Source organism: Orcinus orca, chromosome 21 (assembly GCF_937001465.1).
Source record: "Orcinus orca chromosome 21, mOrcOrc1.1, whole genome shotgun sequence".
Classification (NCBI taxonomy): domain Eukaryota; kingdom Metazoa; phylum Chordata; class Mammalia; order Artiodactyla; family Delphinidae; genus Orcinus; species Orcinus orca.
In genome coordinates this window covers 17,659,622-17,675,068 of record NC_064579.1, presented here as the reverse complement: position 1 = coordinate 17,675,068, position 15,447 = coordinate 17,659,622, and the positions used below count along the sequence as shown (strand labels likewise).

Here is a 15,447-nt window from a genome sequence, read left to right as displayed (position 1 = left end):
GGAGAGGCCACAACAGTGAGAAGCCCGCGTACCGCAAAAGCAACAACAACAAAAAAAACACCAGGAAACAAAAAGTTCACCAGAATGATCTTTTCAAAATGCATATTTGAACATATAACTCTATTTAAAACCTTCTGTAGCTGAAACTGCTAGTTGTCCTCCAATATCTACTCCTTCTAACGTGGTTAACATGGCCATTGAGAATAAAGACTAAATTTCCAGTCTTCTGTGCAATTAAATGTGGCCATAAAACTAAGTTCTAAATGTAAGTGGAAATGGCATCAGCAACTTCCAGAAAGTCCTTAAAGAGAAGGACATTTACTTCTACTCTTCTTTTCTACTTTCTCTGGCCTGCTGTCTGGAATGTAGACATGATGGCTGGAAATGAAGCAGCCATTTTAGGCCAAGAGGTAATGTTGGGAATGGAGGCTATACACGTCAGAGCAACAGGATAGGAGCCTGGGTACCTGACAGCTATAGACTAGCTACACTTTGAAAGTAGAGAAGATTGGGCTTCCCTGGTGATGCAGTGGTTAAGAATCCACCTGCCAATGCAGGGGACACGGGTTCAAGCCCTGGTCCGGGAAGATCCCACATGCCACAGAGCAACTAAGCCCGTGTGCCACAACTACTGAGCCCATGTGCCACAACTACTGAAGCCCGCGCACCTAGCGCCTATGCTCTGCAACAAGAGAAGCCACCACACTGAGATGCCCATGCACAGCCCCCACTCGCCACAACTAGAGAAAGACTGCACGCAGCAACGAAGACCCAATGCAGCCAAAAATAAAGTAATTAATTAATTTTAAAAAAAAGTAGAGAAGATTAGTTAAGTCGTTGATTTGTTGTTATTGTTTCTGGTGGCTGTCAGCCAACTAATGCACCATCAGTATGACAATTATAATAGAAATATGTCTACCTTCAGCTCTATCTTTTTATCTATCTATCCATCCATCCATCCTTCTGCCTCACTCTAAAGTAGAAATCGAACGTATAACATATTTAATATTGTAAATATAATACTCATCCAGTGCAAAAATAATATTTATCAAGTGAAAATTCAAGTATTTAATTAACACATTAATATAAAAATCACTACACTAAGTTTGCAACATTAATAAAGACATAAAACTCATTCTTCAGACATCAGTATTACAGACTTCCATCTTTAGGACGTAACTATACTAATATTTTAACTTACTTCTTTTGAAGGATTCATTGGTAATGTAAAGATAGTTTTCCAATACGACCAGACAAACATTGCAAAAAGTAGATGATACGCAATCAGGCATACAACTAAAATGAGAGAAACAAAATTATCACTTTAATATGCAAGTACATGCTAAAATCACGGTATTCACAAAAGATGTGCTTGTTCTAAAATAACCAAATAATTTAATTATTTAATTACTTACTATCCCATGATTAGAACCCTCCCATCTGTAGACAAGCCCATCTATCGGCAAAATGGCTACGGGGACCTCTCCTAAGTTGTAAAAATAAGGCAGTTATGCCTGCAACTTTAAATAATAAAGAAAGTGTTAAACGAATGTTAAAACATTCAGGCTGTAAGAACTTTGCTTCACTAACAAAGAATAGCAAAAGCAGTTCCTGCTTGAGCTGTTTGCCTATTTTGCTCAGCTCGAGTCAAATCTGGTGGTCCTGTTTCAAGGACAGTAGTTTGAAACAGAGATCTTCTGAACAAAGAGAGATTTCCTCCAAGGACAGTTCAAGTTTCTTACTGATCACATGGGACAATTGTTAACAAAAGCATTCTGAATATTTTTTTAAGGTAGTGTACATAAACACACTTTGTGCGGTATTTTAGTCTTGAAGTCTTATGCAAAGCTGAAATATTAATTTTGTACACAGTGGTAATGATTAATTCTGGATAATACATTAATATATAACTTACTTGTGTAAGATACAGTTGAATAAAACATGCTAATTTAATTTAAAATATAGCATGTTTGGTATTTTTAAACCTTAACAGCCATTTTAGCTTTCTAAAAGCAGCTGATATCCCTATTATAGAACCATTAAAACATTCAGTTACCTCATAAGGCACTTAAATCGGTGTGAGATGACTAGACCCAATGATATTTTTCATGAATTATCTAGGTGACTCAGGTGTGGGGTCAGACTCTGAGTTGAAACAGGAGATTGTTGATATTCCTGTTATCTTGGAGCCATAAGAAACTGGCACAGTGACTGCCATTTCAGGGTTAAGTTCTCTGCCAAGCGTCTGAGAGAATTCAGTCTGGGGACTGAGAGAATGAGACGCCTTTAACCCATCCTGACTCCAACATTCTCCAAGTATGACTTACTCCAACCAAATCAAAATGAATGCTATTTGTTTTTGCCAACGATTTTTAAAATTTTAGACTGAAGGCAGTGATATATCTTACCTTGTTCTCCAATATTTTCCATGGACACTATAGAAATAAACAGAGAAAAGAGACAGGCAATAGGTTATAAGAAGCTATGGCAAACAGAGGGCCTGACGGAGACAGAAGACGCTTGAGTAGGTTAATAATGTGGCTCCGTTTCAAACCAACGTTCTTTAAATATTTGTTCAACGTTGTTTCGAGGAGGGATGAGCACTACGGGAGACGGGTGGGGAGGGAAGGCGGGTGGCCGCCCTCCACCAGGCCCCCACTGGCGCTCCAGCCCTGGCTGCCACGCAGAAAACTAACCCCGCCAAGCGTGGCCCTGGCGGGTCTCACTCCTTTATCGATAGGTTTCTCGGGTTTCCTTCCAACTACAGAGTTCGGATGAAAGCTCTCCAGCTCATCACATTGCCAGTGACACTGATTGCTCTTTATAAGTTGGCAACCACCGAGTTAGCTTTCCAGAAGGAAAAAAATGTTGTGTCCACGGCATACACTTCTCTTGCTGTATTTCTGAAAGGATGAATTCTTACGCCCGATGACTAACTGCTTCCTACTGTACAACAAGGGGCCCAGACCACGTGCCCGAGAAACTGCCATCCCTGAAGGGCTGCTGTAAATATCGCAAGGTGGCAGGTAGATTGAGGACAGGGACCACAGAGCTCAAACAAGCTGGGACAAAAAGCCCCACTCCGGCAGTTTTCTTGCCTTCTGTTTGTCTACTTGTTTTGTTTCCCATGTGGTGGTCATCCTCCATTTGTACTAAAGTCTTCAGGAAGCTCTGGCCTATCTCAGTTGTAGCAAGGGAAGATTTGACTTTATTTACGTAGTTTTGTTCCTCCTTGGCTATTTAAAGGGGTACAGTATTCTGGGCCTTTGTCCTGGAGTATATTTTCATTGCCTTAAGAAGCATTGAAATCAGAGGGTAATGTTGTGAGAGATTTTTAAGATTACCTGATCCAATCAACCTACTTCACAGGAGAGCTACCGTTTAGCCATTTCTAGAGTGAGCAGGAGACACCGTTTTGGAAAGCAACCCACTCCCTTCCTGGATTGCTCTTAAGAATGACTGTACGATCAGAGGGTGCCGAAATGAGCCTCTTGTGGCTTCTACCTATGGAACCTAGGCTTCCAATCTGTAGCAATAAACAGAAAATCTAAACGGCAGACCTTCATGTGTTCTCTTTTAACCTAAAAAATAGATGATTTCGGGCTTCCCTGGTGGCGCAGTGGTTGAGAGTCCACCTGCTGATGCAGGGGACGCGGATTCGTGCCCCGATCTGGGAAGATCCCATGTGCTGCGGAGTGGCTGGGCCCGTGAGCCATGGCCGCTGGCCTGCGCGTCCGGAGCCTGTGCTCCGCAACGGGAGAGGTCACAGCAGTGAGAGGCCCGCATACCGAAAAATAGATGATTTCCAGATTTCTCACCAACCTTGATATGGCTCCTTTAAACATTTCCTGGTCTCTCAATTTCCTTTTACCTTTCTGATCCTCATGATGGGACAGGCAGACACAGGTGATCTTTGATTTACAAATGGCCTGTTCCACAAGTGTGCTTGTCCACCAGAGGCGAGAGTCATAGTGCACTTTCTCATAGAATACGTGAAGACGTTAATGTGAGGCCAGAGGAAGGACCAACCTGGCTTTTCTGTCTGACCTCCACCTCTCCCTTCATGCATTTCTCTCCAGGCTCTGACTTGCCTGTCTTCAAAGTGCTCCAAAACTGACTACAGCTCTTCCTTGGATCAACATTTCTCCTCCTTCAGCTAATCTAATGAAATGCAAAAGCACTTTTAATTCATTCGTGCATTTATATAGGAATGACCCTTAATGACCATTTCAGAGGTGCTGGTGTTTTAAAGAAAATGTATTTGCTAATCCATGACTCTAGCTGTCAGAACTGAAACAGTAAAACAAAATGACATTAAAAAAAGAAAAAGTACAGTTAGTATGAGGTGAGAAGTTTTTTGCCCTGGACCATTATTATATTGACGGGATATGCATTCAAAGACATCTTTTAAAAAGCTATTTCTGCCCCTCACAGTTTGTTTTTCTCTTAATGTACTTCAAAATTCACAGATCTTCTTCTTTTTTTTTCATTTAAACAAGTTACTCATGGATGCATGCTTATGGTAAATAATTCTGATAACATTTATAGATTTAAATGTGAAGGTCCAAAAAGGCTGTATCAATTACACTCCCCCAAATTGTGAACCTATCCAATTTCCTATGAATGTAAAATGTCTTTAATTTTTGTCAACATTTTAGGCCAAAATAAAAAATCACTGTTTTAGTATTCATTTCCCTGATTACTAGTAAACTTTAAAAAATTTTTATTAAAAAGTAAAATGATTGGCTTTTCCGATCTCTTCTGATTAAATTACCACTTTCCCATTGGTCTACTTCTCTTTTACTTATTGAGAGCCTTTTATATAGTACTCTGGGAAGTAATCCCATATTTGTTACATATGTTCCAAATAAAGTTGTGTATAACTACTTTCAAATGACTTAATAGGTTAGGGGCTTCCTTGGCGGTCCAGTGGTTAAGATTCCACACTTCCAACGCAGGGGGCGCAGGTTCGATCCCTGGTTGGGGAACTAAGATCCCATAGGCGGCATGCCGCAGCAAAAAAAAAGACAATAAATACTAGCAAAATCTTACGGTTTATCCCTGATTAAACAGCAGTATCAAAACTTTCAAACTGACCTATTTCACTAACAGATATATGGACTATACTTGGTTTTGCTTTATGATCTTGAGGAAATTAATGTTCTTTCAACCATTTTTACCTGTTTAGTGGGTCAATGGTTCACCTTGTAATTTTCAATTTAGGGGAAGAGTTGTCAATTTTAACATTTCCTTTCTCAGACAAAACCACATAGAATACAATGTTATTTTCTATTTTGTTCATAAATGACTGTTGAAGAAAAGGTTATAATTTAGCCACATATGTTGTATGTATATAAAGATAATATATGGGAAATACAGACTCATTTTTGGAAAAAATAGATGGTAAGTCAAAAATAGATGGTAAGTCAAATGTAATTTGACTATTTACATCAACATGAGAATTAAATAGCAATACTGATCATACTTATGACAGATCTTCCAAAGATCTACTGGGTTTTAATGTGAATTTTGAGTTTTATTCAGTATTATTTAATTTTATTATTTCACAGAATTTCAGTTTGGTCTATTTAAAAATTATGCTGATACTTATTCTCCAACTACACACACATAGAAATTTCAAATCTTTTATAACCATCTTTAACATATTTTGTAAAAATGACTTTTGACGTAATTTAATATAGTTATTTCTATTTTTATTAAAAGAAAATGGAGGCAGATGAGCTTTACTCCAAGTCACAATGAGTAGCACATTAGTTAATCCTATCTGAGAAATTCTTTTATTTTCAATTTTAAAGTTTTATGCATGTGACAAAAATATTATGATTTGGGCTCTGCTGGATCTTATTAAAATTAGTTCCTTATTAAAGTACAATAACTGGCATAGAGCATCTGCCCCATAAATGTTTACTGAATAAAGACAGAAACGGCGCAGTGGTTAAGAATCTGCCTACCAGTGCAGAGGACGCGGGTTCGAGCCCTGGTCCAGGAAGATCCCACATGCTGCAGAGCAACTAAGCCTGTGCGCCACAACTACTGAGCCTGCGCTCTAGAGCCCGCGAGCCACAACTACTGAAGCTCGCGCGTAGAACCCGTGCCACTGCAATGAGAAGCCTGTGCACCACAACGAAGAGTAGCCCCTGCTCTCTGCAACTAGAGAAAAGTCCACGTGTAGCAAAGAAGACCCAGTGCAGCCAAAAATAAATAAAACAAATAAATTTACTTAAAAAAAAAAGACAAACAGAAGAAAACACCATTAATTTGAATCATAAAAGTGGAATCCCAAAGCACACCTATGAGACATGTTAATTCTTTCTTCTGTTGACTTGAAAATTTCAAGAACAAAGTTATTTCTTTTACCTGTCATCTTAGCACACTGTAGAAACTCAACTAGTAATTTGCAAAACCAAGAGTAATCTTATCTGTACTGCCTGCTAGCATACATCCCCAGAAGTGAAGACAATACCTCATAACACAAAGGAGACAGAGACGACCAAGTGGTTCATGATCCTCTAAAAATTAAAAGCTTGAAGAAGACACTGGCTTCAACTTGGCTTCAAGCAACTTTAAAAGAAGACAGAAAGGTTTTATACGTTTATAGGGTTTTTCCCTCCTAATTTTGGCTCTTCCTTAGTATTTTACTTTTTAATAGTTCAGTTTGTCAAAGTGAAGAAGAATCTTACTAAGCACAACCAAACTAAAGAGCAAAGGCTCTGGATAAAGACCGGCAAAGCTCCATCCTATTTCTGCCACTTGCTGGTTTACACAGTGATTCTACATATTCCATCATGAAGTGAGGGTAGTAATAACAACAGCAATATCATCACAGCTGTTGTGGAATTAAAAGAGGTAATACATGTAATGTACCTAACATAGTACCTGGCACACAGTAAGCCCCCCAAATATACAAGCAATTATAATACATGATATTTAATTTTGCAAACACTAACTGTAATTGATAACATATAGGAAAGGGGACTACAAATTACAAAGAGACAAGTAGTATTTGTACCGACCTCTGAAAGACATCAATGCAAAATTCTGACTAAAAATAGACTTTACAAAGTGAAAAATAAAAGGTGAAAAATAACTTAGATCTCCATATCTTGCCTTTTTATATAGATGTGTCATTCCAGAAACGTGATAAATAAAAATGGTGGTACTCATCCTTACACAGGGTAATGATGAGACATAAAGACTTCATTCCTGATGTGGCAGTCAGTCCATGTGAGAACTTCACTAAAAGTGAGAAGATCTATTTTGGATGTGACACAATCTGTTCAACTTAATGAATAAGAACAATGACTTTTTTTTTTTAAAGGCCTAAATCTTATATTCATTCCAAAAAAGTTAGATGCAATTTACTCTTGAGAATAAGAGCACTGCTGTTGTTACACTAAAATATTTACCCTTCATACATATGGTGACCATCTAAATACATACAATAGTAACACCATGGGTCAAGATTCTAATTTTCATTTCAAAAACTTAACTGCCTAATTTTATCTTGGATTAGCCTAATTTCTTTCCAGTTCCATAGCCTACAATGATAATATGATCTTTAGATCTTTAGAGATCTCTAACTTTCAATCTACCTGCAGGGCTTAACATTCCTCCCAGATTAAGTGCAGTACAACTAGGCAACAAGAACTCTGCCTTGTTGAAAGATCCTGAAGAACTGAAGTACTTTCTTGGCACTGGTGGTCTATTGGAAGAGAGAAAGTGGGAATGATAAATTATTCCCAGTGTTTGCAAAAATGTTCCTTTTGCCAAGAGGAAAATGAAGGCCTTTAAGAATTACATCTTGGGGGGGCTTCCCTGGTGGCGCAGTGGTTGAGAGTCCGCCTGCCGATGCAGAGGACGCGGGTTCATGCCCCTGTCTCGGAGGATCCCACATGCCGCGGAGCAGCTGGGCCCGTAAGCCATGGCCGCTGAGCCTGCGCGTCCGGAGCCTGTGCTCCGCGGCGGGAGAGGCCACAGCAGTGAGAGGCCCGCGTACCAGGAAAAAAAAAAAGAATTACATCTTGGAATCTGGCACTGTCAATATAACTGCAAGACTGGTAGGTCGGGGGGCCAGTTTTGTTTTCTGGCCACCCTTTCTGCTAACCCTCCTCCTCCCTCATTAGTCATTTTTCTAAGAAACAGAGTGGGGCATTAGAGAAAAGGCTGACTGGTCAGCCATCAGTTTAGAATTGATGCATGATACTTTTGTTGTCGTATTGATCTTTAAGAAACTCTTGTGTAAAAATAAAACAGGTAAAACCAAAGTTGAAGAGTCAGACTGTCAGCCAAAGTAGAAACCCCTAATATACAAAAGGATGAAAAACTGCTTCTTATTCCAAACCTGACTTGAGTAAACATCCTTAAAAATGCATACAAAAAAAATTAAAGGCATACCTCACTTATCTCTTCCACATGAATTATCAAGCAGTCATTTAATCCAGGGGTCAGTAAACTACAGTCCTCAATCCAAATATAGCCAGCCACCTGCTTCAGTAAATAAAGTTTTTTGGAGCAGAGACACACGCACTCATTTACATGGCTATTTCTGTGCTACAATGGAGAGTTGGGTAGTTGTGACAGGAAGAGTATGGCCTGCAGAGCCAAGAAAATTTACCATCTGGCCTTCTTATAGAGAATGCTTTTCAACCCCTGTATAAATATAGTTCTCCAGAGAAACAGAACCAATAGGGTGTGTGTGTGTGTGTGTGTGTGTGTGTGTGTGTGTGTAGAGAGAGAGAGAGAGAGAGGGAGGCCAGAGGAGGGAGGAGGGAAGGAGAGAGAGAGGGTAGAGCATGAATGAATATGAATTTTAAGGGCTGGCTCACAGGGTTATGGGGGCTGACAAGTCCAAACTCTACAGAGCAGGCTGGCAAGCTGGAGAGCCAGGGAAGGGTTAATGCTGCAGTCTTGGGTCTGAAGGCAGACTAGAGGCAGAGATGCTTCCTCCTCAGGAGACCTCAGTCTTTGCTCTTAAGGCCTTCAACTGATTGGATGAGGCCCACCTACATTATGAAAAGTAAGCTGCTTTACTCACAGTCCACTGATTTAAATGTTAATCACATCTAAAAAAATGCCTTCACAGCAACAGCTAGACTGGTGTTTAACCAAACAACTGGCCACCACAGCCTAGCCTAGTTGACACATAAAATTAATCATCATTGGGCCTTCCCTGGTGGTACAGTGGTTGAGAGTCCGCCTGCTGATGCAGGGGACACAAGTTCGTGCCCCGGTCCGGGAAGATCCCACATGCCGCGGAGCGGATGGGCCCGTGAGCCATGGCCGCTGAGCCTGTGTGTCCAGAGCCTCTCACAACAGTGAGGGGCCCACGTATCGCAAAAAAAAATAAAATAAAATAAAATAAAAAATTAATCATCACACCTTGCATCTAGAATCTAATTTTATTCTAGAAACAGTTTACTAAGAAGACATGTGTTGATCTTCTGTGTAAGTTCTGAAGCCAAGTTCATTATTTACTGTAAATTAATAAATTGGAATTATAGCCAGCAAAGTAACTACATAAACTAACTTTATGTACCTGCTAGAGGGAAAACAATAATGAAATCCTTTGTCATACTCTAAAAGCTTGACTGCAAATAATCCTATTCAAATTAACTTTATATATACACCCATATGACTCCCTAAGGATGTTATCCAACCCTATTTTCTAAAGAGCTCTAAAAATATTAGAGCCGATTTAGTCTAGATTGATTTAAATTCAATCTTGATTAAAAGCAAAGGTTCACCTCAAAGATCCTTCCAGTCCTATATTTTACCAACTGATTTTTTAAAATTTTGCTTTGGTGATTATACAATTGAGAGTTTGCTGTCAAAAATGTTATCTATTGTTAAGTAGCATGCTACCACTGTTAGTCAGTAACTTGAATCTAGTTCAACTTTCAGTCCTAAGTACATCCAAAATCCAAAACTTCAGATACTAAAACAAGCCTTCATAGTAGGTAAAAAAAAAAAAAAGTACTTTCCCCCTTAAATTAGCAAAGAACAGTTACATAATTTTTTCCAGAACAATCTGGTTTTGGGGTGTTTTCATCACAAATGTATACTGCTGTGGTTTTTTATTTCTTTTCTTAATCTGAATTTTCTTTCTCTTGCCTTCAAATTCAAACTCTGTTTTGGAAGAATAATTTACTTTTATTGCATAAACACAGTACCTTCTCTGTATAAATCCACTAGGGCAGTCTGACACAGATTTACCTTAGCCCCATATATTCAGTCTGATAATGAAGAACACCAAAAGTAAAGAATTGGTTCTAATGAATGAATCTGAAGGGTAACTTTATAGCCAAGCTCTATTTTTTTCTACTTATCTTTAACTCATTTATTGAAAAACAGTCACTGACTCTACCATAGTTACACCACTGAGGACAAAATGGTAAATGAGACGCCATCCCTCTGCTCAAAAAGCTTAGAGTTCATGGGGCCATTTTACATAGAAGTTGAAACTAACAGAAAAAACAAGGACATTAAAACAGTAAAACACTTTCAGTTAAGAAACAGAAGCCCCTCAGATTCAGAAAATTAAGATGAAAATAGGAATAGTGCTACAAATATACTTTAATATCTCCTGTCCTAACATCTCTCCTTTGACCTCAAGTCTCTAGCTGCCACCCCATTTTTCTGGCCCTTTCACAGGAAAACTTATTTTAACAATCATCCAAACGCACTGCCTCTACCCCCTAATTTCTTTTTTTTAATTAATTAAATTATTTGTTTATTTATTTATTTATTTTTGGCTGCGTTGGGTCTTCGTTGCTGCACGCGGGCTTCCTCTAGTTGCGGCGAGCGGGGGCTACTCTTCGTTGCGGTGCGCAGGCTTCTCATGGCGGTGGCTTCTCTTGTTGCGGAGCACGGGCTCCAGGCGCGTGGGCTTCAGTAGCTGTGGCTCATGGGCTCAGTAGTTGTGGCTCGCGGGCTCTAGAGCGTAGGCTCAGTAGTTGTGGTGCAGGGGCTTAGTTGCTCGGCAGCATGTGGGATCTTTCTGGACCAGGGCTCGAACCCATGTCCCCTGCATTGGCAGGTGTATTCTTAACCACTGCACCACCAGGGAAGTCCCTACCCCCTAATTTCTTGTTACTTCCTCGACCACCACCAAGTGGTTCTGCACCCCCAACATTCCACTGCTAACAGTCCTGTCAAGGTCATCAATACCCTCCCTAATTCTTGGTACTCAAGTTACTCTAACCGAATTAATTACTCTCTCTTTGAAATGCTTTGTTGAACTGACAGTGAGTTCTTTGGTGAAACCGGCCGGTGAAAACCCCTTGAAGCAGAATCCTTTGTCCTTTCAGCTACTTTCCAAGAAGCACTAGTTCACCTTTAATGTATTAGAGATCAAAACCGGGGCAGTAGAATACATCAAATCATTCCCATGAATACTGGTGACACCGCTGCTAGACCATTTCAGTAAGAGAAGCCACCGCAATGAGAAGCCCGCACACCGCAACGAAGAGTAGCCCCCCACTTGCTGCAGCTAGAGAAAGCCCGCGTGCAGCAACGAAGACCCAATGCAGCCAAAAATAAATAAATTAATATTTTAAATAAATAAAAATAAAAACTTGCAGCAAAAGTCATTCTACAAATAGAATCGGTGGGTTTGTAGGAACTGTTTTGTCAAGGACAGGAAAGCAGTTTCAGAACAGAAACAAAGAATAAGGGTAAGGCTTCACATTATCTGGACCCGAAAACACATGGTTTCCAATGTGGGTTCTCACGGTTACATAAAAGCCAGACGTCACAATCCCAACCACAAACACAGGCCATGCAGTCTACATTCCTTGTCAGATCCCCATACGGCTCCTTAAATACTCATTTTGGGATAAGAAAACCATGGTCTCTTTTAAAATGTCAATTGATGTCATCTCACTAAAAACCCTTCCGTGGCTTTGCACTGAATTTACACTAAAAGTCCAATCTCCTTACTCAGGCCTCAGTGCGCCAACACACTCTGGCTCCTACCCACCTCTCCAAGATCACTTCTCATTCCTCATCCTCTTGCTCACTAAGCTGCAAACAGGCTGACCTTCCAGAACACACTAAACTTTAGTGTCTTTACCCTCTTCACCTGCTGCCACTCCTGGCTCACGCCTGATCGTCCTTCAGCTTGCAAGTGACAGGTCAGTTTCTCATAGAGGTCCTCCTGTCCAGTACCCGGCTACAATCCTTACCACCACACACTGTTTCTTTCTTAGCACTTAGCACAGTCTGTACTTGTTTTTATTTGTTTCTTTTCTATGTCCTTCACTGAGGTTTGCATCCTGGCTCTGTCCAGTTTGACGTTTTATCTCTGCCAAATTACTTATTCTCTCCTCAGTCTTATCTCAATATTTTATCTCATTGGGTTGTTTTCAGAATAAACTAGGTAATGTAAGTAAAAACACCTCGAATAGAAGTTGGCATATATGAGGAGCTCAATAAATGTTAGTTGAATATGGAGCATAAATAAATCACGAAACAGTGAAACCTTAAGAGTAGGAGTGTCCCCAAGGTTTAGTGTTAACAGTTTTATAAACAACCTGGAGAAAGAAGCACACCATGCATTTTTAGCTTGCTGTAGTGCTACAATTTTCTGGACAGTGAAATGCCAAGGCCTCCACCGAGGCCTGTCCAGGTTCTGATAGGGTCTGGCATGCATCAGCATCTCAATGTGAGGAGTGGAGGAAATTGTGTAATTTGGGGAGAAGTAGGATTTCCCAGGTGGTCTGATGCACCCCCCCGCCTCTATCCCAGGATTTATATCTAACAAACTATACTGATCTAAACTAGATGTTCTGTGTGCTAGAAATTATCAAACAACCATGGAAAATGGTCAGGGAGACCTTCTCCAGAAGAATGGCACAATGCAACACCAAAGAAAAAAAATGAATGGCAGTAAACCAGTCAATATAAACCAAGACACAGGAAGAAGAGGAACCTTAAGAACAGGTTATGATGTCCATTGACAGAGGAATGGATAAAGAAGATGTGGTACATATATACAATGGAATATTATGCAGCCATAAAAAAGAATGAAATAATGCCATTTGCAGCAGTATGGATGGACCTAGAGATTATCACACTAAGTGAAGTAAGTCAGACAGAGAAAGACCAGTATCATAGGATATTGCTCATGTGTGGAATCTAAAAAAACGATTCAAATGAACTTATTTACAAACCAGAGTCACAGATGTAGAAAACAAATTTATGGTTACCAGGGGGGAAAGTGGGGGGAGGGATAAATTGGGAGATTGGGATTGACATAAACACACTATTATATATAAAACAGATAACTGATAAGGACCTACTGTATAGCACAGGGAACTCTAGTCAATATTCTATAATGGCCTATATGGGAGAAGAATCTAAAAACAGAATGGATATATGTATAACTGATTCACTTTGCTGTACACCTGAAACTAACACAACACTGTAAATCAACTATACTTTAATAAAAATTAAAAAAAAAAAAGAACAGGTTATGATCCAAAAGGTTATGCAAGTCGTATGTTATCTGGGTGGTCAGGCCTCCAAATCAGCCATCAAAAGCCTTTCTAATGCTTGATGTACCTGAAACAATATTACAAAGCTGTGAATTAACAATATTACGAAAATCAGCTACTCTGTGTCAGGGGAGGCTTTTTGGCTGTCAGATGTTCCAAACTCACCTCCTTCCACCAGGATAGACAAGAGACTGCCCTCATTCTCTTCCCCTACCTGCTGGGCTATGAGAGCTGACGTTCCTCCCACCCCGAGTCTTCAGTGATGACTCCTGTATTAGTGGGTCTGGGGAAGGACCACAGACTCCGTGGCCTCTTTATCAGACAGCTATTGCCTCACAGCTCTGGAGGATCCAAGTCTGAGATCAAGGTGTCGGCAGGACTGGTTTCTTCTGAGGCCTCTCTCTTTGGCTTGTGGATGAGCATCTTCTCCCCGTATCTTCACATAGTTTTCTCTCTGTATATCTTTAGAACCAAACTTCCTCTTCTTACAAGCACATCAGTCATACTGGATTAGGGTCCACCCTAATGACCTCATTTTAACTTAATTACCTCTTTAAAGGCCTTATCTCCAAATTCGGAAGTCCTGCAGGTTAAGACTTCAACCTATGAACTTGGGGGAAGACACAATTCAGCCCGAACCACTCTCTGAAATAAGCCTGCAGGTCGAGCAGGGTGAAGGCTAGGTCGGGGTGACAGGGCATCACTGGGCTGGTGGGGGCGGTCAGATGACAAGGGGCAAGAATAAACTAAAGGAAGGGAGTGTTTTGTTAAATGTTAACTCTATGCCAGGAATTGTGCTAATTTTTTTCAAATGTTTATCTCATTTAAACCTTACAACAATCTGTAAGGAAGGTATTATTATCATAATTTTAAAAGTTGGGCAAACAGTCTCCCAAAAGTAAAATAACTTTCCTAGTGTCATTCAGTCATAACCTGTGGTGCTAGGATCTACATATTAGGTCTGTCTGACTCCAAAACTCTTTCAAGGATTCCACCTGCCCTCCCAGGATGTGTGACATCTGGCGCCCCCGACTGCATATCCCTTCCAGGCTTCTTTGTCCTGGGCAGTTCCTTCTCTGGTTGCTCCCACACAGTGGCCCCTCTGTGTTTAACACCTGGGCCGCTACCTGTTACTTGTGATGAGGGATGTTCTGGAGATCAAGGTTTAAGACGTCCTCTTTTTGTCACCCTTCCTCCACCAACCAACCTAAACATAACCTGGAAACAGGTCATTTTACAAACTCTGGGCACAAAAAAATTCAAATATTTGGTTATATTTCAGTGCCGAGAGTTTGGCTTTCCTGAGTTCTCAATTCAAGAGCTGGGGAAGGAAGAGAGCTCCAGGTTCCAAGGATAAGAGTGAGATAGTGATGCATGGAAGAAGGTTAGGAGAGGAGACTGGGACTTCCTGACCTGCCTTCTCAGTAGCAGAGGGAAATATCATTCTTGAGGTCAGTACAGCCCAGGCACACTCCCTTACAGGAAGATCCCTCACTTGTAGAAACTGGCAATGAAGAGTGAAGGAACATACATCTGTCCCAGAAAGGGAATTTGTAATTCCTACCGCTATCAAAATCTTCCAAGTTAGAAGTTCTTCTCTCTCTCTCTCTCTCCCTTCTTTAGCAGTTTGACCACATCATTGTTCTCAATACCTAAGCTCTGCTCTGCAGAAACATTTGGTGTAAACTCTGACTTTCCCAACTGAAGGCTGGGAACACACCAAATGTTTGTACTTAATCATTAGGGATGTGTGGTCTTCTGATTCAGTAGTTTTGAAAGGGGAATGAAGATTTTGTCTCACTATTATGGCCCTGAGAAAACTCACTGCCACTTTCCTCTCGGCAAAGAGAAAGACAATCCCTGACTCACTGAGTGTACTAAGCAGTACTGTTAAATGAGGGACTGATCTCAGGGCTGGTCCCTGGCTTAGTGC

General features: G+C 40.4%; 1 protein-coding gene across 3 annotated transcripts in view; it reads right to left on the bottom strand.

Annotated features, from left to right (window-relative positions):
- The window catches only part of ZDHHC2 (zinc finger DHHC-type palmitoyltransferase 2), a 67,755-nt gene that overhangs the window by 37,082 nt on the left and 15,226 nt on the right, over window positions 1-15,447 (bottom strand). For all 3 annotated transcript variants that reach the window (XM_049704143.1, XM_004277195.4, XM_033400639.2), the window contains exons 2-3: window positions 2,409-2,435; window positions 1,202-1,296 (exon numbers count right to left, since the gene is read on the bottom strand). In XM_049704143.1, the coding sequence (XP_049560100.1) occupies window positions 1,202-1,296; window positions 2,409-2,435 (122 nt within the window). The remainder of the gene's footprint in view (window positions 1-1,201; window positions 1,297-2,408; window positions 2,436-15,447) is intronic.